Source organism: Dendropsophus ebraccatus, chromosome 1, assembly GCF_027789765.1.
Source record: "Dendropsophus ebraccatus isolate aDenEbr1 chromosome 1, aDenEbr1.pat, whole genome shotgun sequence".
Taxonomy (NCBI): Eukaryota; Metazoa; Chordata; class Amphibia; order Anura; family Hylidae; genus Dendropsophus; species Dendropsophus ebraccatus.
Window position 1 is genome coordinate 12,872,163 of NC_091454.1, and position 25,005 is coordinate 12,897,167.

The 25,005-nt window shown below is 43.0% G+C and overlaps 1 protein-coding gene across 2 annotated transcripts in view; it reads left to right on the forward strand.

Moving 5' to 3' along the window:
* The window catches only part of DENND2A (DENN domain containing 2A), a 64,869-nt gene that overhangs the window by 23,531 nt on the left and 16,333 nt on the right, over positions 1–25,005 (forward strand). For both annotated transcript variants that reach the window (XM_069967570.1, XM_069967580.1), the window contains exons 2-9: positions 332–430; positions 4,757–5,821; positions 7,912–8,036; positions 18,742–18,860; positions 19,787–19,987; positions 22,058–22,151; positions 22,370–22,420; positions 24,045–24,232. In XM_069967570.1, coding sequence (XP_069823671.1) covers positions 363–430; positions 4,757–5,821; positions 7,912–8,036; positions 18,742–18,860; positions 19,787–19,987; positions 22,058–22,151; positions 22,370–22,420; positions 24,045–24,232 — 1,911 coding nt within the window. In that variant the 5' untranslated portion in view covers positions 332–362. The remainder of the gene's footprint in view (positions 1–331; positions 431–4,756; positions 5,822–7,911; positions 8,037–18,741; positions 18,861–19,786; positions 19,988–22,057; positions 22,152–22,369; positions 22,421–24,044; positions 24,233–25,005) is intronic.

A 25,005-nucleotide genomic window follows, 5' to 3' on the forward strand; every position in this document is an offset into this window, starting at 1 on the left:
GTTACTCCAAACTAAGCTTTTTCTTACCAAAAGCAGAGCAGAAATAACCTAAGATTACCCCCTTTTTATGCAAATTTACTTGAGCTCCTCTCATTTCTGGCCCCGCCCATGAGCAACCGGAAGAATGGAAAACTTAATTAATCTAAACTAAGCTGTGTAATTATTCTTATTATTATGATTTTTTTTTTGTAGATCAGTCATCCCCATCCTCTGGTTCTCCAGCTGTTGCAAAACTACAACTCCCAGCATGCCCTGACACCTTAACACAGACTTTCTTATAGCGCTGTTTCAGGCAACCAAGGTAGCATAATTTTTTTTTGTTACGTTCCAGGGGAGCGGGTGTAACGTCACATGCTGACACCATGACTGTGAGACGGGCTGCTGAGGTGACCAGGAATAAGAATCACGCTGTGCATCTATCCGGCCACAGGTAAGTCCTATGGACTGGCTGATACATTGTAACAAACCATCAGTTGTGTGTGCAGTCGTGGATGATAGTTCCTATTTACATGACAGCTATCCCCTTATATATATATATATATATATATATATATATATATATATATATATGTATGTTCAGCTCAGTCGAGCGTGGGCATGCTTTGAGAGGAGAAAGCCAGAGACACCTATAAGGGTGGCTTATCTCTTTGAGAACAAGGGAGCAGATAGAGTCAGGAGACCCCCATACTCTTTAGATCATGCGGAAATTGGCAAGTTTAGTCAACCTGTATCTAATATATACGGCCAGCCCCAGTATACTCTACAGTGAATACTTGTAGAAACAGATCTGGCACTCACCACTTGTAGCCAAGCAACATGTTTATTGTAGTCGTGATACACTCAGCATGGAAGGGGGATGAAAGCAGGTGCGTCTCTAAACAACAAACGGTTTCGCGCACAGCCACGCTTCAACTGGTCCTCAACCTGACGAAGCGCGGCATCGCGCGAAAACATTATACGTAGTGCCGGTTACCAATTGTCTCTTTTTCTAATACTCTTTACTGTACCACGCGTTTAAGCTTCTGACTAACCTAATACTTCATAGTATCGGTATTTCTTAGATACACTTATCCCCCCCCCTCCTCCATGTGCCAGCATAGTATAGATTACACCCATGCTCGATGTCGTTCTCCTCTTCCTCCCATCCTCCACCGCGGCTTGCGGTTTCTCGGCCTCATCAAGTCAGAGGTTTTTCGCTTTTTTTTCTTCTCCTTTTTCCACTGTGCTCTTAGAGATGGGAGCCAGGAGATGTGAGAGTCTACAGCGGTTTCTTCTTCGTCTCTGACCGTTTGCTGACTCATACACATACTAAGGATTGGATCTGCTGCCCGACGGGTTTTGTGTTTTTCTTTTCTTTTCTCGGCTTCCTCTTCTCGTCTCCGAACCGCAGGAAGTGATAAAAGGGGATGTTTATGGAGTTCATTAACCCTATAAGAGTCTATTAATAGAAGAGACTGTAAAGAATTCATTAGACTTAACTCGTAAACTTTAGGTAGCGGCTTAGCTAGGGCGGGACAACAAGCCACCTTCCTGGAGAGGCACCATCGGAGGTGTCTGGTGTTCCAGTTTTCTCATCTGACAATGTATGTGTGCTTAATGAAATTGAGCTGCAGTACCATATACAACCTATGGGCAGGGTTGGCGCTGTTTCGGAAATAAATCAACTCTAATTATTATTTTTTTTTACTTCCCTTTAATTTTAACCATATATATACTTACTATGATCAAAAATATTTATCTGCTCCATTACGTAATATACACAATAACTTTATTCTTTGACGAGAGGGCTGAGGTGGAGCAGCAGTCATTAATTATAACACAAAGAACGTAAAGAGAGTGAATAACTATAAATCCATATAGCAGCTGACTAAAACTCCATATGAGGTCTGGGTATGAGACAGTAATGCTGCTGTATCCCCCCCGGGGGTTGGGTGGAGAGGTTGACCTAGGGTCCTACACACCTTCTGGCAAAGACAATTTATCTGGTACTATACAAAGTTCAGCTGTCACTCACGTAGGTGGAACGTATATAACATAGAGGTCTATAGACTAAAAATTTAGTCAACCAGTGTAGGAGTGGTCAGTTCCTGGTCGTAACACTTGGACTTTCCCTAAACTTCTACTAAACCGATCATCGTGAAACTCTATCGGAGATCTAAGATTGACCTGTGGGGATCTGGAGACTGTGGCCAAAATGCAAAATTTAGTTATACTATGTGAAGTGACTGTTCTCCTAAAAGAGTCCATTTTTGGTTACTCAGAGTTAAGAAGCCTTCCCAGGTTAGATCTTGAGACTAGTAAACCTAAGATCACCATAAAACTCCATAGCGGTCTATGATTGATCCATTTGACCTTTACGGGTCCTGGGTGTTACAGCTATATCACAAAACTTATATCTTATATCGTAAGAGGTTGGTTACCTGGAGATATGAAGCCCACCAGGGTTAAAGACATTCTTATATCTTGCTTCTTATAAACCAGACTAAGATCACCATGAAAGTCTTTGTTGATCTATGGGATGTTGAGGCTGCACCACAAAATTTTGCTGTTTCGTAAAGAGGGTCCACCATTGGTCACCCAGAGCTAAGAAGCCCACCAGGGTTAAAAGCGTTCTAAGATCTTGCTTTATATAAACCAAACCAAGATTACCATAAAACTCTTTAATTATCTATAGTTATAATTAATCCACTTGACCCATGCGAGTTTGGGGCTTTTGCGGTTACACCACAAAACTTAGGTGTTTCCTACAGAGGATTCATCGTTGGTAACCTGGAACTAAGAAGCTCACCGGGGTTAGATGTGTTCTTAGATCTAGCTTCTAGAAAATCAAACTAAAGTCACCATAAAACACCATAGTAATCTGTGATTGATCCACCTGACCTGTGCAGGTCCAGGGTTTTGTGGCTATACCACAAAAGTTTCCTGTTTCGTAAAGAGGGTCCACCATTGGTCACCCAGAGCTAAGAAGCCCACCAGGGTTAAAAGCGTTCTTAGAGCTTGCTTCTCATAAATCAAACCAATATTACCGTAAAACTCTTTCCTTATTTATAATTGATCCACTTGACCCATGCAAGTTTGGGGTTTTGCAGTTACACCTCAAAACTTGGCTGTTTCCTACAGAAGATTCATCGTTGGTTACCTGGAGATAAGAAGCTAAGTGTTCTTAGATCTAGCTTCTAGTAAATCAAACTAAAGTCACCATAAAACTCCATAGTAATCTCGGATTGATCCCCACCTTACCTGTGCAGGTCCAGGGTTTTGCGGCTATACCACATAACTTGGCTGTTTCGTATGGAGGGTCCATCGTTAGTTACTAGAGATGAGCGAACCTGGAGCATGCTCGAGTCCACCCGAACGTTTGGCATTTGATTAGCGGTGGCTGCTGAACTTGGATAAAGCCCTAAGGCTATGTGGAAAACATGGATATAGTCATTGGCTGTATCCATGTTTTCCAGACAACCTTAGAGCTTTATCCAAGGTCAGCAGCCCCCGCTAATCAAATGCCGATCGTTCGGGTTTGGATGGATTCGAACCCGAACCCGGTTCGCTCATCTCTATTAGTTACCAAGATCTTAGAAAACCACCTGGGTCGGAAGTGTTCTGAGATCTTGTTTTTAACAACCCAAGGCTGCGTTCACACTACGTATATTTCAGTCAGTATATGTATATTTCAGTCAGTATTGCAACCAAAACCAGGAGTGGATTAAAAACACAGAAAGGCTCTGTTCACACAATGTTGAAATTGAGTGGATGGCCGCCATATAACAGTAAATAACGGCCATTATTTCAATATAACAGCCGTTGTTCTAAAATAACAGCAAATATTTGCCATTAAATGGCGGCCATCCACTCAATTTCAACATTGTGTGAACGGATCCTTTCTGTGTTTTTAATCCACTCCTGGTTTTGGTTGCAATACTGACTGAAATATACATATACTGACTGAAATATACGTAGTGTGAACGCAGCCAAACAAAGATCACCAAAAAAATCTTTCGTGATCAGTCCGCGTGGGTCTGGATGTTTTTGCTATACATGTTTTATGAAAAGAAGCCATTGTTGGTGACCCGAAGCTAGGAGGGTTAGGGCCCTATTCCACGGGCCGAGCAGGGCCCGATCAACAATGTAAACAAGCGCTCATCTGCTAGATCGCCGCTCATTTACTGGGCCTATTCCACGGCCCCGATGATCGTTAAGCGAGGGCTGCAGGGACATCGTTACCGATGTCCTTGTAGCCCTTGCACCATACATTACCTGGCAGGACTTCTCCTCCGCTTCGTCTTTAGGTTTGGCCCAAAATAAATCAGCCGATGAAACGACCGAGCGATAATCGGCCAAATCGGACCGATTCCGGCGATTATCGCTCCCGTGGAATAGGCCCCTTAGAAGTGTTCTTCTTTCAGACTATGTGCATGGGTTGTATAAGCTTTAGAAAGTTGTTCCATCAGTTGTGAGACTAGTCAATAGTTTACTGACAGAGTGAAATACGAGACGAAGTTTCATCAAGTTGTCTCAAGTCCGATGTCCATCATTGACTCCATCTTTATACATGACCACCACGGTGTAGTCCAAGGAATGTGTGTTTAATGGCGTATGACATAGGTAATTATTCGAGACTCATCCCGATCATTGTCCCTTAAAGACCTATTTAGCAGAGTTATTAGACTTCTCAATGATCCCGAAAGAATTAGCATCATTGACCTAAAAAATTATGACTTCATTGACAGTAATGTTACCTTGTGTCTTGTCTCACCAGGGTGACGCCCGTAGGGAAAGAAAACTCTGGGACTCGGAAAAAACTTGAACTTCCTCAGCTTCACTTGAGTGTAAGAAGTCAACCTGTAAATCAAGACGTTCGTCTAAGGCAAAGTCCTCTGAAGGGTCTGGAGAACCGGCCAAGAAGTAAAGACTCGAAAGGTATCGGGCAGAACATGCTCAGCAACAAAATGACCATCAATGACCCAATGATGGAGATTAACGTCAAAGATCCAGGACTTATACTTAAGAAACAGTTCTCGAATACAAAATCTTCCCCGTCACCCCAAAAGACCGCACTGAAGAAAACATCAAGCATCAAAGACAAGATTTCTGAGTGGGAGGGTAAACGCGAGACGCAGTCCCCGGTCCTTAGCAGAAAGGAGTCCGTGCAGGTGAAGAGACAGGATTCTTTCGGTACTACTTTCGGAGATACGAATGTGGATGATGTCAAGAACCGTCAGAAAGGAAGCTTCAAAAGGATGTTCAGCTGGGAAATGGACAATAAGGACTCTATAAAACTAGAGAAAAAAAACGAGAAGGAGACTAACCTAAGTTCGGAAAGCAAGGAGCAAGTTGGCGCCAAGAAGGACCAAGCAACGGTGTTGAGCCAAGTCAAGAAGTTTGAGCGTTCATTGAAGGATGGACCGGTGGAGGGACTACCACAATTGCCAGGAACATATTATTCTCCACACTTTTTATTGGATTCAGAGAACCAGGAGAACAAATTGGGGTCGAAATCTAAATGGGGGTCTGATTCTGAGAACGCAGAACCTATTTTTGGGACAGTTGGAGAGGGAAGGACATCTAGAAGGACCAGCAATGTGGACAATGTATATACAGAACCGGGAGCACCGGAGAAGACGTTACCTATCAATCCTTTACCCAAACCAAGGAGGACTTTCCGGCACGATGGGGAGGTGGGTCCTGTTAGAACCGGTCTACGGAAAAGGGACTTACCTCCACTTCCTTGTATACCTCCACCTCCTCTCCCCACATCTCCTCCACCTTCAGCCGTGAGCAGAAGACTTTGGAATAGCAAACACAGAAATAACGGAGACCATAGGTATGTTATTGTTACTGGTTTTTAGGCTATTGATAGAAGATACGAGCCCGAGAGTCAGGAAGGAAGGTTGAGGGCTTCTTATAGCTTCCTGTTCTACAGGGCCACAATGAAGAGTATTGTTTGCTTTTTTAGGCTTCCATCTGTGTCCTCAGACAATCCAACCCATTTTATTTTTATAAAAATGTCATTGATATGGGCAAAAATAGATACAAGGAGGCTTGGTTTAGACCCTGAGAACCTCCTTGGCCCTCAGTCAGTTTGTCCTTCATCCTCCCACACTGACTTAAATACAGAAACCAGAGAAAGCCACTGCCAGACTCCTCTGGTGGCAGCTTATCCCCCTAAGAACTAATCCAACATGCCCGTTCCTTCTCATTTCCAATATCAGCCACTGGGTTGCGAGTTGCGAGACCGCCATATACAATAGATAGTTGGGTGGTCCAGCCATAACTTCAGGGTAATGTAATGTATATGGCCAGCTTAAAGGGAAACTGTCGGCTCTAGGTCTTGCTCCGAGCTGAAGGTTCAAGGAGGCTGTGCTGAACCTTAGCATGCAAGCCTCCTCCCTCCCCCACCCCTACTGATTGACATGCAGAGCTTTTATTTTAGGACGGAACCATGCAGTGGAGGGTGGGGGAGGGAAGAGGCTTGCATCCTGAGGCTCAGCACAACCTCCTTAAACCAAAATTTGACAGTTTGAAATCAACCGGTGCCAAAAAATTATACAGATTTATAAATGACTACTATTTAAAACTGTCCAGTCTCCCAGTACTTATCAGCTGCTGTATGTGCTGCAGGAAGAGGTGTATACTTTCCAGTCTGACACAGTGCTCTCTGCTGCCACCTCCTGACATGGACAGAGGTGGCAGCAGAGAGCACTGTGTCAGACTGGGAAAAAAATATGCACTTCTTGCAGGACATACAGCAGCTGATAAGTACTGGAAGACTTGAGGGTTTTTTTATAGAAGAAAATTAAATTTTTATAAGAAGCCTATTTACTGAGGCACGCGGTGGTTTATATATCTTTTATATGACTCAGGTTTATAAATTTAGCTCCTAATGTGATGCCAGCCTTAAAGCTCCTTATGGGCGAAGCCCGAAATCTGAGATCTTAAATACCTCCAATACCGGTCATAGAATTTGCATAACACTTTACATCACAATGAGACCGATGTCCTGATTATAATTGTTAAGGATATTACATACAGGCTTTTTTTTTTATTATTGCTTTGTACTTAATATAGTGCAGAAAACTTTACTCCCATAGGTCTTTATTAAAAAAATTTTTGCTTTGATTCTCTTCTACAGCCTACATGTTCCTATGTACAATGAAAGCTGTAGTAAAAGACATCGGTGGAGCTGACTGATGACTCCAGCCCTTACATCTCCTCTCCTGAATGATCTTTTTAGATGATTTATGACCATGTCAAAGTGAATGTACCATCAGGCCTGGGCTGAAGCACTGGAGGCGGGCCGACCCATCCCCTAGTGGGGGTGGGTCTCTCATCCTCCCCATACTCATGAACATTTGGTGTGGCCGACTTAGTATAAAGTGTATAGGCACCTTTTGAGGATCGTTCAGGGCAGGAAAGATTAGGGCTGGAGACCAATCCATCATGATGATTTTCACATTGAATGAGACAGAGCTGGCTGCTCTATATGTAATAACATGTGGGCTGTAGAAGAGAAACTGAACAAAATATGTAAAAACGTATAGAATTGCATTGGAAGGTGCTTATAGAAAAAAACATGGCTGCCTACATCCAAGAAAAGTGCCCCACCTGTCCACAGGTTGTATGTGGTATTGCAGCTCATATTCATTTACTTTAATGGAGTAAGTTGCAGTACCGCATGTGCATAGATGTTGCTGAATTAGATAATGCAGTAAAGGGGGGGGGGCACTTCTCATTGACTATTCATTGACTATGTACAGAAATTGGGCAGGGCCCCTTTAAGAGCCTCACAGATTCCTGTCTCATTTTCTGCTGAATTCTTTATCGTTTGGGACCAGTTCTTCTTTCTCTTGCGCCACATTCCTCCTTCCTTATCGGGCATCAAGTCTCCTGACTCCTTCTCTGTCTCCTTACCAGGAAATCATACGAATTCGAGGACCTTATGCAGTCGTCGGAGAACGGCCGGGTGGACTGGTACGCGCAGACCAAGCTGGCTCTAACTCGCACTTTATCCGAGGAGAACGTCTACGAAGACATCTTGGGTAAGGACCGATGTGGTTATATTGGTGCTTATACACTTAAAGGGGAAGTACATATTTTTTTAACAATTACAGTATGATTCCTAACTCGGACCCTGAGAGCAGATCTATGTATACAGCTCTCAGGACACACTATATACACTGACCTCTATGGACCTGGCAACTTGGTCCCAGTTAAAGGGACCATGATGGATATATTAGGCCACACCCACGTGTATAAACCACTCCTCTTTGTTAAACAACAGACTTTTTATGGCCTTTCCTGTATCTAGTTATTGAACAATTGTGGGTACATAATAAGGTTTGTAGATTTAAAGGGGCTGTCCAGGATTAGATTAAACATGGCCTTTTTTTTTTTTTTTTTTCAAGAAACAGCGCCACCCTTATCCTCAGGTTATGTGTGGTATTGCAGGTCAGTCCTATTGAAGTGAATGGAGCTAAATTGTAGCCTCATTCTTTAATGTCTCAGGAGTTGTGGCTGGATATTGTCTCTGAGCTCAAGCCCCACCCCCTGAGTGATGTCACCACCTCTGACCAGCTCCTAAAGCTAAATCACCCTGTCATATACACATATATTTTTAGGGAAGAATGAGGTGTGGTTACAGCATGCTGCTTTGTGGCGGTTTGCGAACCCCCAATGGGAGAAGTTTGACAAATGGGAGTGGCTTACAACCTATGGGCGTGTCTTAGTATAGTTCTATAATCACACCAGTGTGAATCCACATATATATTTAGGGTTGAATGAGTTGTGGTTACAGCATGCTGCTTTGTGGTGGTTTGTAAACCCCCAATGGGAGAAGTTTGACAAATGAGAGTGGCTTACACCCTGTGGGCGTGGCTTAGTATAGTTCTATAGTCACAGCAGTGTGAATCTGCCTATATATTAAGGGAAGAATGAGGTGTGGTTACAGCATGCTGCTTTGTGGCGGTAGGTAAACCCCCAATGGTAAGAGTTTGACAAATAGGAGTGGCTTTCACCATGTGGGTGTGGCTTAGTATAGTTCTATATAATGTCTCAGGAGTTGTGGCTGGATATTGTCTCTGAGCTCAAGCCCCACCCCCTGAGTGATGTCACCACCTCTGACCAGCCCCTAAAGCTAAATCACCCTGTCATATACACATATATATCTAGGGACGAATGAGTTGTGGTTACAGCATGCTGCTTTATGGTGGTTTGTAAACCCCCAATGGGAGAAGTTTGACAAATGGGAGTGGCTTACACCCTGTGGGCGTGGCTTCGTATAGTTCTATGGTCACACCAGTGTGAATCCACATATTTATTTAGGGAAGGATGAGTTGTGGTTACAGCATGCTGCTTTGTGGCGGTTTGTAAACCTCCAATGGGAGAAGTTTGGCAAATGGGAGTGGCTTACACCCTGTGGGTGTGGCTTAGTATAGTTCTATGGTCACACCAGTGTGAATCCTCTCAGTGATTTCGCCCTCTCTGTGTTATGTAATGTGCTGAGTATTTACGAGCAGCCACATACTTGAACTGTAATGGTGAAATTTATCCCCTCGGCGTCTTTTTTTTTTTTTTTTTCTTTTCTTTTCTTCGTTCTTCATTTGATCCGCTGAGAAACTCCGCATCCCATTACCAACACACACGCCACAAGAAACAGAGCTGAGCCCGCGCCCGGCCCCTGACTCCGCAGGAATGTCTTTTATTGGGCTCTTAGGTCTCTCTTGTTAAACCTCTGTCTTCCTGTCATGTTAGGAACATGTGGATGTGCGCGAAACGCGTGGATGTACGTGTAGGTGAAGGCCCACAATGGAGCCTAACCTTATACCTGGGGGCAAATACATGGTGGTGCCCCCTGCTGGCTATACAACCACATAGCAGGGCCCCAATATCACGGCAGTGTGCGTACAATAGTATTGCTGTATAGATTAGTCAGGGCCCATACAGCCAGTGACATAACAGTGTCAGCCACATAGCAGAGCCTGTACAGTAGTGCCAGTGACATAGAAGTGTCTACACATAAGTACAACTATATAGTGTAAGTGCCAGTGACATAGCAGTATCTACACATTAGTACAACTAACTAAATAGTATAAGTACCAGTGACATAGTAGTGTCTACACATTACAACAACTACTGTATACAGTGTAAGTGCCAGTGACATAGTAGTATCTACACATTGGTACAACTATATTGTGTAAATGACAGTATCTGGCCTTTGGTACAACTATATTGTGTAAGGGCCAGTAACATAGTAGTGTCTATAGATTAGTACAGACACAGAGTGGAAGTAGTGTCAGTGACATAGCAGTATCTACACATTGGTACAACTGTATTGTGTAAGTGCCAGTGACATAGCAGTATCTACACATTGGAACAACTATATTGTGTAAGTGTCAGTGACATAGAATTGTCTACACATTGGTCTGTGTCTGTACATTAATACAGACACAGCAGGTCCCGCAGGGTAGTGACAGTAAAATCAATGGTAATGTCGATAGATTAGTACAGACACAGCAGATCCCGCAGGGTAGTGACAGTAAAATCAATGGTAATGTCGATAGATTAGTACAGACACAGCAGATCCCGCAGGGTAGTGACAGTAAAATCAATGGTAAGGTCGATAGATTAGTACAGACACAGCAGATCCCGCAGGGTAGTGCCAGTAACATTGTAGTGTCTTTAGATTAGTATGGACGCATCAGTTCCCACAGAGTAGTGCCAGGAACATAGCAGTGTCTGTTGATTTCTCATAGAGCATCACCAGTCAAATAGCAGTATCTAGCCACATAGCAGAGCTCATAGTGCCAGTGACATAGTGGTGTCTATACATCAGTGCCACCACACAGCAGGACCCATATCTCATGGAGTAGTGTCTCTATACATCAGTGCCACCACATAACAGGACCCATTTCTCATGGAGTAGTGTCAGTGACATAGTGGTGTCTCTATGCATCAGTGCCACCACATAACAGGACCCATATCTCATGGAGTAGTGCCAGTGATATAGTGGTGTCTCTATACATCAGTGCAACCACATAACAGGACCCCTATCTCATGGAGTAGTGTCAGTGACATAGTGGCCTCTATACATCAGTGCCACCTCATAACAGGACCCATATCTCATGGAGTAGTGTCTCTATACATCAGTGCAACCACATAACAGGACCCATATCTCATGGAGTAGTGTCAGTGATATAGTGGTCTCTATACATCAGTGCCACCACATAGCAGGACCCATATCTCATGGAGTAGTGTCTCTATACATCAGTGCCACTACATAACAGGACCCATATCTCATGGAGTAGTGTCAGTGACATAGTGGCCTCTATACATCAGTGCCATCACATAACAGGACCCATATCTCATGGAGTAGTGTCAGTGACATAGTGGCCTCTATACATCAGTGCCATCACATAACAGGACCCATATCTCATGGAGTAGTGTCAGTGACATAGTGGCCTCTATACATCAGTGCCACCACATAGCAGGACCCATATCTCATGGAGTAGTGCCAGTGATATAGTGGTGTCTCTATACATCAGTGCAACCACATAGCAGGGCCCCTATCTCATAGCGTAGTGTCAGTGACATTGTGGTGTCTGTAGACATAGGGGGAGATTTATCAAACATGGTGTAAAGTAAAACTGTCTCAGTTGCCCCTAGCAACCAATCAGATTCCACCTTTTATTCCTCACAGACTCTTTGGAAAATGAAAGGTGGATTCTGATTGGTTGCTAGGGGCAACTGAGCCAGTTTCACCATGTTTGATAAGTCTCCCCCATAGTGTTACTTTCTATATGACTGTACTGCGGTATCCGCTTCACACCATTATATAATAGCACAGTAACAGCACAGTAGTGCCAGATTTATAGACCTTTATGTCGTTCCTATTTGGAACTCTCTGTTCTTACTTCGGCTCCTGGTGCATGACTTTCCCGGGAACGGCTTCCATCTGGCGCGGAGCAGAACGTTCCCTGGATCCGCAGCCTCCGGAGCTGTTTGTAGAATTGCAGGAATGTCTTTGTTTTGACCTTACACGATCTACACAAATTCTTCTTACCTGTTGCCCTGCGGGGACCTGCTGCCTATATACCAGACCATGACTTCTCTCTTTATATATATATATATATATATATATATATATATATATATAGGTCAGTCATACAGTAGTTCACCTGCCAAAAAAATTATTTCTAGAGATTTGTAATTTACTCAAGTCTTCCAGTACTTATCAGCTGCTGTATGTCCCACAGGAAGTGGTGTATTTTTTCCAGTCTGACACAGTGCTCTCTGCTGCCAGGAACTGTCCAGAGCAGGAGAGGTTTTCTATGGGGATTTGGTACTGCTATGGCAGTAGAGAGCACTGTGTCAACTGGAGAGAATACACCACTTCCTGCAAGACATACAGCGGCTGATATGTACTGGAAGATTCAAGATTTATTTATTTTTTTAATAGAAGTAAATTACAAATCTATATAACTTTGACACCAGTTGATTTGGAAATAAAATATTTTTTTTTGGTGAACAAGCCCTTTAAGAATACAATGCCAGAGTGGCAGTGAAGACTGACACCCTATGGGGGAGATTTATCAAACATGGTGTAAAGTGAGACAGGCTCAGTTGCCCCTAGCAACCAATCAGATTCCACCTTTCATTTTCCAAAGAGTCTGTGAGGAATGAAAGGTGGAATCTGATTGGTTGCTAGGGGCAACTGAGCCAGTCTCACTTTACACCATGTTTGATAAATCTCCCCCATAGTGTAGATAGAATATAGGATTTATATATATGATATATACCAGGGGGAGGGAACCTTGGCTCTCCAGCTGTTGCAAAACTACAACTCCCATCATGCCTGGACAGCCAAAGCTAACGCTTTGGCTGTCCAGGCATGATGGGAGTTGTAGTTTTGCAACAGCTGGAGAGCCAAGGTTCCCTCCCCCCCTGATATATGTCGTGTGAGAGAAAAATGTGACATGCTGGGACTTGTGGTTCTCTGGGTCAGGTCAGGAGGTCGCTGCGGCTGAGAGTCAGCTGACGGCCGCCATCCATCCTGTTGTCTTCTTATATGAGCTGACTCAGATGTTCCTCCATCAGGGCCACAACCTGAAGAAGCTGCTGTGGGTGTGAGTGTGCACGAGTGTGCGTGGAGGGAAGTGCAATCCGCACGCCCGACCTAGCTACTTGAACGTTTTCAAAAAGTTCTGCAATGAATAGAGTTCAGTGATTTCCAGATTTCAGCTCTTGCTGGAGGTGAACGGATATATCTGTTTTTATCATTCAGGTTCGTGTTCACACGTGACTCATTGTTGTCGGTGACGCTCAGTCTGAGAGTCTTGGCTGTCACTGACAACAAGCAGAGGTCTTGGGAATGTAGTGGAATTGATAGTCTTCAAAAGAATTAGGAAAAACATGGCTACTTTCTTGGAAAAACAGCGCCTCCCCTGTCCTCAGGTTGCGTGTGGTATTACAGCTCAACTCCATTCACTTCAATACTGAGCTGCAATACCAGAACCAAACTCAAGAGTTTAGGGAAGAGAGCGGCCATGTTTTTCTAAGCCTGGATATCCCCTTTAAGGTGTGACTAGAAACCACGGCACTGCCACTTAAAGGGGTTGTGCAGGCTGAGAAAAACGTAGCTGCTTTCTTCTAGAAACAGCACCTCTCTTGCCCTCAGGGTGTGGGGGGTTTGCAGCTCAGTTCAGTGAATGGAACTGGAATGTAATACCACACACAACCTAAGGACAAGGGTGGTGCTGTTTTTGCAAGAAAGTATGTGTTTTTTTTTTTTATAATTCTTTTGAAGACAATCAATTCTACTACCACTACCTTCCCAAGACCTCTTCTTGCTGTCAGTGACAGCCAAGACTCTCAGACTGAACGCCCCCCGACCCAGCTGATTCACTGACAACGATGAGTCACATGTGAACACGAACCTGAACGATAAAAACAGATGTGTCCGTTCACCTCTCAACCTCTGTGTTGCGGCCACTTGTGCCGACCCCATTCACTTGAATAAGTGGCTGTGCCAAACACGACCAGAAATCACTGTGTAGCATCAGGCTGAACGGCAGGGCCATATGATTGGTAGCAGCGGCGTAATGCCCCATTAAAGTGAATGGGTCTATGTCGCAGTACCTTGAACCACCACTAGTAGTACGGCAATGCAAAGTGCCTGTTTGGCATGGGTGTCTGACCCCCCACCGATCAAATATTGAGGCCATCAGTTTAAAAAAAAAAACCTGGATAAGCCCTTTATAGTGGTCTTCTGAATATTTAAGGGGTTATCCAGGATTAGAAAAAAACACATCTCTCTCTCCTGCAAAAACAGCGCAACACCTGTCCTCAGGTAGCGTGTGGTATTACAATTCAGCTCCACTCACTTCAATGCAAAGGAGCTGTAATACCGCACACAACCTGAGGGCAAAGGGGGCGCTGTTTTTGGAAGAAAGTGTCAACATTTTTTTAAGGATAACCTCTTTGAAACCTATCCTCTATTCATTTTTTATGGAACGTCCAAACATTGGCGAGTGCTGTCCAAAAGCCAGATTCGAATCGGCTAACTATCCCGCTAGGGGGTAACTTTTACCCCTTTAAAGGGGTTATCCAGTGAAAAATCTTTTTCTTTCAAATCAACTGGTGTCAGAAAGTTATATAGACTTGTAATTTACTTCTATTTAAAAAATCTCTTTTCTTCCCATACTTACCAGCTGCTGTATGTCCTGTAGGAAGTGGTGTTTTCTTTCCAGTCAAGACCTGTCCAGAGCATCAGCAAATCCCCATAGAAAACCTCTCCTGCTCTGGACAGGTCCTGACATAGACAGAGGTGGCAGCAGAGAGCACTGTGTCAGACTGGAAAGAATAAACCACTTCCTGCAGGACATACAGCAGCTGATAAGTACTGGACGACTGAAGATTTTTTTTTTTAGATATAAGTAAATTACAAATCTATATACTTTTCTGATACCAGTTGATTTTGCAGGAATACCCCTTAAAGTTATTGAATAAATGCATAGCAATCCTCCTCCATTCACAGAGTGGTAGACTGTCGCTTCCCGGATACATTAAGGCCTTCAGAGCTGCTCTTCTGTGGGTCAGCGAGTCCATTTAGAGTCGCTGACCCCCATTGTTGGTGTTATGATGGGCCGGGCCTGGTGCAGGGTACATAAAGCAGCAGATGGGAAGCGGCAGGTTACCTCACAGGATGCAGAGCCCTCCCCCTCTTCTATTACAGATCATTTAACCCTTGGCCCTCCCCCGTTGATCTCTCTACCTGTTGAGCTTTCACTTCCTGATCAGGTGACATTCAGACGAGCCTGTGCATGAGAGATGGCGAGGAAGAAAGGTGAGGAGCAGCGGCGGCAGCTATACTGCTGGCCTGGGGGGGGGTTACACTTTTTCGAGGGTCTTTACCGTCCTGACACTGAGCTGCTCCCGGCCGTGCCCCGTGCCCCGCCTGGTTTGTTACTTTTTGGGGTCACGGCCGATTACTATCAAACCCACAACAAACCGAAAGTTCAGCTCAAACTTATGAGAGGAAACAAAAGTTTTGGTTTGCTCCAAAAAAGCGTGACCTCTAGGTGAGGGGGGGAGGATGGGGCTGGGGGTCCGACTCTGTACATTGAAGGCTGACGTCCAGAAGTGATAGGTTGTTTACAGAGCTTTATACCTATATAATGCTTCGCTGTGACAGAAGAGCTTACAATCTAAAGAGGTAGTATAATGGGGGCATGCTCTCCGCCGCCGAGACCAGCAGCTCCTGGCACCCGTCCTATAAGGTGCCACTTATCTGCCAGCGCTTCACTGCAAGATCCAGATGTGTCGCCAGGTGGCCGCAGTGTGTTCTTAAAGGGATGGTCCACTTTTGGGTAACTGTAAATCGGGTCAGACTTTGTCACCTGATGCCTGCAGTGAAAATCGATAATTCAAGGGGTTGTCCACTTTTTAGCAATGGTTAAAGGGGTCAGACTTGAGGGCTGAATTTGTCACCTAGTTCTTGCAGCGTGCATTCTTTACAGTTAAAGGGGTTGTCCACTTTTTAATAATGGTTAAAGGGGTCCAACATGAGATCCCCATTTGTCTTCTGGTACCTGTCATACAATAAATTTAAAGGGGTAGTTCACCCACCCAAAAAAAATTATTTCTAGAGATTTGTAATTTACTTCTATTTAAAAAAAAAAAAACTCAAGTCTTCCAGTACTTATCAGCTGCTGTATGCGCTGCAGGAAGTGGTGTATTCTCTATAGTCTGACACCGTGCTCTCTGCTGCCACCTCTGTCCATGTCAGGAACTGTCCAGAGCAGCAGCAAATCCCCATAGAAAATCTCTCCTGCTCCGGACAGTTCCTGTCATGGACAGAGGTGGCAGCAGAGAGCACCGTGTCAGACTATAGAGAATACACCACTTCCTGCAGCGCATACAGCAGCTGATAAGTACTGGAAGACTAAAGATTTTTTTTTTTTAATAGAAGTAAATTATGAATCTATATAACTTTGACACCAGTTGATTTTGAAATGAAACATTTTTTGGGTGAACAACACCTTTAAGAATACAATGCCAGAGTGGCAGTGAAAGGGGTTAAAGTGTAATGGTTAAAGGGGTTCAACATGAGATCCCCATTTGTCACCTGGTACCTGCAGCATGCATTCTTCACACTTAAAGGGAATGTCCACTTTTTAGTAATCGTTAAAGGGGTTAGACATAAGATCTCCATTTGTCACCTAATACCTGCAGCGTGCATTCTTCTTTATTAAAGCGGATACCGCAATTAAGAAATCCTTAAAGGGTTTGTACACTTTTTTGTATAGGTCAGACATGAGATCCCCATCTGTCACCTGGTACCTGCATTTTTTATACTTAAAGGGATTGTCCACTTTTTAGGAATTGTTAAAGGCCTTGGATATGAGATCCCCATTTGTCACCTGGTATCTGCTGTGTGCATTATTCTTTCTTAAAGGGGAGGTCGTTATTGATAAATCCTTAAAGGGGTTGTCCACTTTTTAGTAATTAATAAAGGGGTCAGACATAAGGCCATCATTCTCGCCTATTACCTGCATTCTTCATTCTTAAAGTGGAACACGTTATTGAGAAATCCTTAAAGGGGTTGTCCACTTTTTAGTAATAGTTAAGGAGGTCAGACATAAGGTCCCCATTTGTCACCTTGTACTTGCATTGTGCATTCTTTATACTTGAAGGGGTTGTCGTTATTGAGAAATCCTTAAAGGGGTTGTCCACTTTTTAGCAATTGTTAGAGGGGATGGATGTGAGAAACCTTTTGTCACTTGATATCTGCACTGTGTGTTCTTTCTTAAAGGGGTTCTCATTATTGAGAAATCCTTAAAGGGATTGTCCACCTTTTAGTAATTGTTAAATAGGTCAGACTTGAGATCCACATTTGTCACCTGGTGCCTTCAAAGTGCATTCTTCATACTTAAAGGGATTGTCTACATCAGACAATAGTTAACAGCAGGAGACCCGGATGTGGCACCAGGTGCGTATATTGTATCGAGCATTCCTTCACTGTTTGTCCAGTCCTTAAAGGATTTGAAGTAATTCTTTAGTAACTTTGTTACGTTCTGTTCTTCAAAGCCCTAGATGTAGATATGTCTCCAGGTGGGCACAGTTTGCATTCTTAAAGGGAATGTCCATTAAGCAGTCTGACAATTCTTAGGATTGTCCATTTAAAGGGATTGTCCACTTAGAGCAGTTCTTAAAGGCACGAAATCATGACGGTACTAATAGCTTGTATTTTTAAAGGGATTGTCCACTTTATATAATTCTTAAAGGGTCACGGCCAGTTCTGCATGGAGAGATGCAGCTCACACCGGGGGATCTGACTGTTTGTCTTCTTAAGGCGGTTGTCCTCTTTGACCAGTTCTTAAAGGCGTTTTCCAGTTTGAACAGTTCCACCTGGATTCATTCTTAAATGAGCCGTTTCCTATGAACACTTCTTAAAGGCACCAGATCCAGATGTGTCACCAGGTGACGCGTTCTTAAAGGGATTGTCCACTATGCCACGTGAGCAATCTTAGAAGGACTGTACACTTTGAAGTATTTTTAAAGACATGAAGTTCACTATGCATTCTTAGAGGGGGTGTCCACTTTAAACAGCTTTTAAGGGGATTTTATTTAGAAAAGTCGGGCCTTCCAGCTGTTGCAAAACTACAATTCCCATCATGCCTGGGCAGCCAAAGCTAAAGTATGATGGGAATTGTAGTTTTGCAACAGCTGGGTGGCTACATTTTCCCCACCACTGATGTAGAGCATTCTTAAAGGAATTGTCTACTTTAAACAGACCTTTGGCCCTCCAGCTGTTGCAAAACTACAATTCCGATCTGTGCCTCGTTTACTAAGCCTATTACACGTCACGATAACCGTTTAAAAAGGACTGCACGGACATCATTACCAATGTCCTTGCAGCCCTTGCATAAACTATATACTTTACCTATCCACGCTCCAGGGCTGCTCCTGCGGTCCGCTTCTCCCCAGTTCCCGCGTGCTCTAGCTTCAGAGCGGCCTGTCAGCTGACAGGCCGCTCAGCCAATCACAGGCCGGGACCACCGCTCTGAAGCTAGAGCACGCAGGACCTGGGGAGAAGCGGCAGCTTTCAAAACCAATTCCTTACATTCACAATCTCGATTTTAAAGGGATTGTCCACTTTGAACAATCCTTTAAAATGTTTTAATCCAGGTCAGTACACAGGCAGTTCTGATTCTATATCACTTCCTGTTTCTATCTTTTATGCTATAGATCCCCCGTCAAAGGAAAACCCCTATGAAGACATTGAGACGGACAGCCGATGTCTAGGCAAGAAGCGTGGTCCTGCTTTCCCAGCCACTTTAGCGGCCGTTCCAGGGGCCCAAAACAAGGTGAGGAGCCACACTAACTTGGTGGGGGAGATTTATCAAACATGGTGTAAAGTGAGACTGGCTCAGTTGCCCCTAGCAACCAATCAGATTCCACCTTTCATTTTCCAAAGAGCCTGTGAGGAATGAAAGGTGGAATCTGATTGGTTGCTAGGGGCAACTGAGCCAGTTTCACTTTACCCAATGTTTGATAAATCTTCCCCAGTGGGTAAAACAGCACCACTCATTGGCTGTATTTAGTATTGCAGTTTTAAAGGTATTCCACTCAAGTATATCTTTTGATATGTTGCTGCCCATAGTGAGGCTAACAATTCTTTCCATACTTGTTATTATCTATTCAGTCTCCTTCCCCCAGTTCTCAGCTGCTGCTTTCTGCTGAAGATACAAAAATCTGTGTGTGAGCCTTACTCTCTGTCTCCCCTCCTCCCCCCTCCCTTCTGAGACAGATGATGTAAACAAGTCCCTGGCAGGCTTCATCTGCAACTTTGTAGCTTCTTTGTGATGCTAGGAGGATTAATCTGAGGTCAATTTGCTGCAAATAACCCTCCCAGCATTACAAAGAAGCTACAGTGTTGCAGATACAGCCAGTCAGGGACTTGTTTACATCAGCTGTCTTAGAAGGGAGGGGGGGAGACAGAGAGAAAAAAGCGCACACACACAGTGTTTTGTGTCTTCAGTAGAAAGCAGCAGCTGAGAACTGGGGGGAGGAGACTGAACAGATAGTAACAGGTATGGAAGGAATTGTTAGTCTTACCATGGGCAGCAACATATCAAAAGGTACATTTAAGTGGAATACCCCTTTAATTTGTTTCAATGAATGAGGTTGAGCTGCAATACCAGACACCACCTATAGTCAAAAGTGGCGCTGTCTTCTACATAGACTTGAAAATTCATATTTGGAGCCTGACTTTCCCACTCTTTCCTCCTAGGGGCAGCAGAAGTCGGCCTTCTTCAGGCACAACTCCGAGCGGCGTAGTTTCAAGCTGTTAGACATCAGAAAGCTGGGGAGAGACGGCGTGGCCTCCCCCAGTAAACTCAGCCCCCCGTCCTCCCCCAGCAGTCCAGACGATAATTTTTTCAGCACGGGAGACCAGCAGAATGGGCGGCGGAGGAGGACTAAAATCCCAAAGGTGAGCGGTGCAAAGTGGGATAAACCAGGAGAGGAAAGCTGGCAAAGATTTAAAGGGCACCCTACGTGGAGTCGGGATGTGAAAGGGTTAACTGGAAAGATATAGACTGTCATCTCCATCTAGAGACAGAAGGGGAGATTTATCAAACATGGTGTAAAGTGAAACTGGCTCAGTTGCCCCTAGCAACCAATCAGATTCCACTTTTCATTCCTCACAGACTTTGGAAAATGAAAGGTGGAATCTGATTGGTTGCTAGGGGCAACTGAGCCAGTTTCACTTTACACCATGTTTGATAAATTTCCCCCAGAATCTATAAGAAGCTCCTAAAGGTTTAAACCAGTTGTGAAAGAGCTAAGTATCCTGTGTCTGGAAAGAACCTCGGGGGCGGAGCTATTGGTGATTGGCTGAGATCTAGCTGTGAGCTATTAGTGTCTCATATAGCCAGCTGGAAGTACCCACATGTTTAATCCTTTATGGCAATTTTAGATCCCTAAACTTAAAGGAAAATTCCACTTCAGCTTATAGTTTTCTATCTTATAAGTCTGGAGGTACATAAAGTGTGTGTTTTGGGGTTTTTTTTAAGTTTTTATTATATGACGTTTTCTTCCCTGTAAATCTTAGATCATCCCAGGTCATTGTGGGAGCAGAAATAACAGATATATGTCCAACAGTGGGTGGAGCTAAACGGAATATGAAGGCACTTAGAGCCGAGCTCATGTCTGAGAGTGGGTGGAGCTAAACTGGATATAGATGAATTTAGAGCTGAGCTTATGTCTGACAGTGGGTGGAGCTAAACTAAATATGGAGGTAGTTAGAGCTTAGCTTATGTCTGAAAGTGGGTGAAGCTAAATTTATTATGGATTTTATTAGAGCTAAGCTCATGTCTGAGTGGGTGGAGCTAAGCTAAAGTTAAGCTCATGCCTGACAGTGTGTGGAGCTAAACTGGATATAGATTTAATTAGAGCTGAGCTCATGTCTGACAGTGGGTGGAACTAAACTTATTATGGATCAAATTAAAGCTGAGCTTCTGTCTGAGAGTGGGTGGAGCTATACTAAATATAAAAGAAGTTAGAGCTGAACTTATGTCTGACAGTGGGTGGAGCTAAACTAAATATAGAGAAAGCTAGAGTTTAGCTAATGTTTAACAGTGGGTGGAGCTAAATTTATTATGGATTGTTTAGAGCTGAGCTTATGTCTAAGAGTGGGTGGAGCTATACTGAATATAAAGGAAGTTAGAGCTGAGCTCATGTCTGACAGTGGGTGGAGCTAAACTGGATATGGATTAAATTAGAGCTGAGCTTTTGTCTGAAAGTATGTGGAGCTAAACTTGATATGGATTTAATTAGAGCTGAGCTCATGTCTGACAGTGGGTGGAGCTAAACTGGATATGGATTAAATTAGAGCTGAGCTTTTGTCTGAAAGTATGTGGAGCTAAACTTGATATGGATTTAATTAGAGCTGAGCTCATGTCTGACAGTGGGTGGAACTTAACTTATTATGGATTAAATTAAAGCTGAGCTCATGTCTGAGAGTGGGTGGAGCTATACTAAATATAAAAGAAGTTAGAGATGAGCTTATGTCTGACAAAGGGTAGAGCTAAACTAAACATAGAAAAAGCTAGAGTTTAGCTAATGTCTAACAGTGGGTGGAGCTAAATGTATTATAGATTGTTTAGAGCTGAGCTTATGTCTAACAGTGGGTGGAGCTATACTGAATATAATGGAAATTAGAGCTGAGCTCATGCCTGACAGTGGCAGATTTTGTTTTAGGTGCTATGTAGCTTCTATATTCCCATATTAACCCTTTAGGTGCCATGTAGCTTCTATATTCCCATATTAACCCTTTAGGTGCTATGTAGCTTCTATATTCCCATATTAACCCTTTAGGTGCTATGTAGCTTCTATATTCCCATATTAACCCTTTAGGTGCTATGTAGCTTCTATATTCCCATATTAACCCTTTAGGTGCTATGTAGCTTCTATATTCCCATATTAACCCTTTCCTCTCTCAGATGAGCGGGCCCATAGGTATAAATAATAATGACGCGTGATGTCATGTTCTCTCGCACAGCTGGTGATGAGGATAAACTCCATCTATGAGGCCCGGCGGGGTAAGAAGAGAGTCAAGAGGCTGTCACAGTCCGCCGACAGCAACTCCGGCAGAGGTAATACCATACTGTACTGTCAGCATCACTTAAAGGGGTTGTCTAGGCGTAGAAAAACCTGGCTGCTTTCTTCAAGATAGAGAGTTATCCAGGATAACACCTCTAAAGAGAGGTTACAGGTGTAGAAAAAAATGGCTTCTCTCTGCTGTAAACAGCGCCACCCTTGTTCTTTGGCCGTGTCTGGTACTGCAGCTCATTCTGTTTCACTTCTCTTTCAGTAACCGATGACAACAGCGAGTCCGACAGCGACACCGAGGAGAAGCTGAAAGGTACAAATATCAGTCTATGCGTCCTATGTATCATTGACATGGTAACATTCCTGTAATCCGGCATCTGATAATCCAGAAAACCTGTTTAGTAAGAAAATATACCAGGTTATTTTATTATATTTTTTTTATTAAACTTTTCAACTTTAGTTTTCTACCCTCAGTTTTTTTATCCTTCTTTGGGTCGTTCTATAATCTGTAATCTCTGATAATCCGGCATCTGTCAGGTTCCATTGATTTTAAGGAATTTTCTCAGATTCGAAGACTACTGTTATTATTATACAGTATTATATTACACGGACACGATGACGTCATGTATTTTTTTTTTTTTTCTTGCCCCGTAGCCTCTTATTGTTTGTGAATCCCATCAATTTCCTCCTCTTTTCCTCTATTGTTATTGTTTATAGCAAAATGAGGAAGTGACTGAACTGATCCCGCCAGCTACAACTTTGTGTTTATTATCCTAGTGTTGTCTTTTTATTTTTTTTATTACATTTTTATTACCTTAAAAAAAAAATTTTTTTTTCTCTCTCAATAATTCATATATTTTTTTCAATTCTATTTTAGTTATATACATATTTATTGTTTAGTTTTTTTTTAATTGATATTTCATATTTTTACATATTATTTTGCATTTATTTCTAATTATTTATGTATTAATTTATTTACGTATTTTTTATGTTACATTTTTATTTATTTTGATTTTTTTTGTACTCTTTTTTTTTAGATTTTATTTTGTCTACTTATTACATGGTTAATGTAATTTTATAAAAAAAAATTATTTTACTTTTTTTTTTGGTTTGCTTATTACATAGTTAATAAGGTAATTGATTTTTATTTTTTACTCCTTATTTTAAATAGACTTTTTTATTTTTATTATTTATTTTGTTCATCTATTACAGAGGGTACTCCAGAGAAAATTGTTTTCTTTCAAATCAACTGATACCAGAAAGTTATATAGACTTCTAACTTGCTTCTATTTAAAAATCTTAAGTCTTCCAGTACTTATCAGCTGCTGTACGTCCTGCAGGAAGTGGTGTATTCTTTCCAGTCTGACACAGTGCTCTCTGCTGCCACCTCAGTCCATGTCAGGAACTGTCCAGAGCAGCAACAAATCCCCATAGAGAAAACCTCTGCTGCTCTGGACAGTTCCTGACATGGACAGAGGTGGCAGCAGAGAGCACTGTGTCAGACTGGAAAGAATACACCACTTCCTGCAGGACGTACAGCAGCTGATAAGTACTGGAAGACTTAATATTTTTAAATAGAAGTAAATTACAAATCTGTATAACTTTCTGACACCCGTCTGAAATCAGTTAATTTGAAAGAAAAAGATTTTTGCCGAGTGACCTTTTAATGGTTAAAAAAAGGTTAAAAAAAGACCATGAAGTTTAATCACAATCATTATCAAATTATTATATAATCCTTTTTTTTTTTTTTTTTTTTGTTTGTTTTTTGCTTTTTTAGTATTTTTTATTATTAATTTAAGTAGCTCTTATTTATTTTTTCACAGTTTATTTTTTAATCTAACTTATTTTTTGTGATGTCCACAGGGAGGGGTTGGATACTTTTTCTAATGTTAAAATGAGCCCATAATTCAGTTTCGTCTGTGTTGCTTTGTTTTCAGCCCATAGTGAGAGACTGGACCACGTGAAGTCCCGCATGAGCCTCACCCCGCGTTACCACACGCTCGAGCGCGACCTCATCGAGTACCAGGAACGACAGCTGTTTGAGTATTTTGTGGTGGTCTCCCTGCAGAAGAAGCCGACGGGAACAGTCTACGTCCCCGAGATCACCCAGCAGTTCCCTCTCAAGGTATGGCCTAGTTTCCGCTATTAGATTGTAAGCTTACGCGGGTCGCATGTCCACAAGGTAGAGATGGTAAGTAATCACAAGGAAGAAAGATTATATAATCTGTATAAGTAGCTGAATAAACATTTATCTCATAGCCGGGGGTGATAAAGAGCCCATAATTCAGTTTCGTCTGTGTTGCTTTGTTTTCAGCCCATAGTGAGAGACTGGACCACGTGAAGTCCCGCTGGGAAGGACCCAGCCAAGGGGTGGCTCCTGTTGGGAAACCACCATATTAAGTGGCCGTATAAGTCAATGTAATGACAAGGAAAAAACCCAAGGCCAGGTATCCATCCACATACAGCTGTTTTGGGGTGTTGCCCTACATCATGGTGCAGCAGGATTCTGCTCCGCACTGATGAGGGGCAACACCCCGAAACAGCTGTCTGTTTCTCTACACAGTCTGACAATATCGGCAATAATTAGTGTGGAAGAGTATAGAGGCCGGCCCCTCTGTTATTCCTCCTGGAGATTTGTGAATACAATGATAATGTAAAAGCTGTTTCTGAGTGTTGCCCCTCATCAGTGTGCAGCAGGATTCTGCTCCACACTGATGAGGGGCAACACCCCTAAACAGCTCTATGTGAATGGATACCTGGCCTTGGTTTTTCCCTTGTCATTACCTTGACTTGGGCCACTTAATATGGTGGTTTTGGTGGTTTCCCTACAGGAGCCACCCCTTGGCTGGTCTGGCTAGTCCTGTGTTTCAAGACTCTTTAATGAGGCTCCACGGGCTC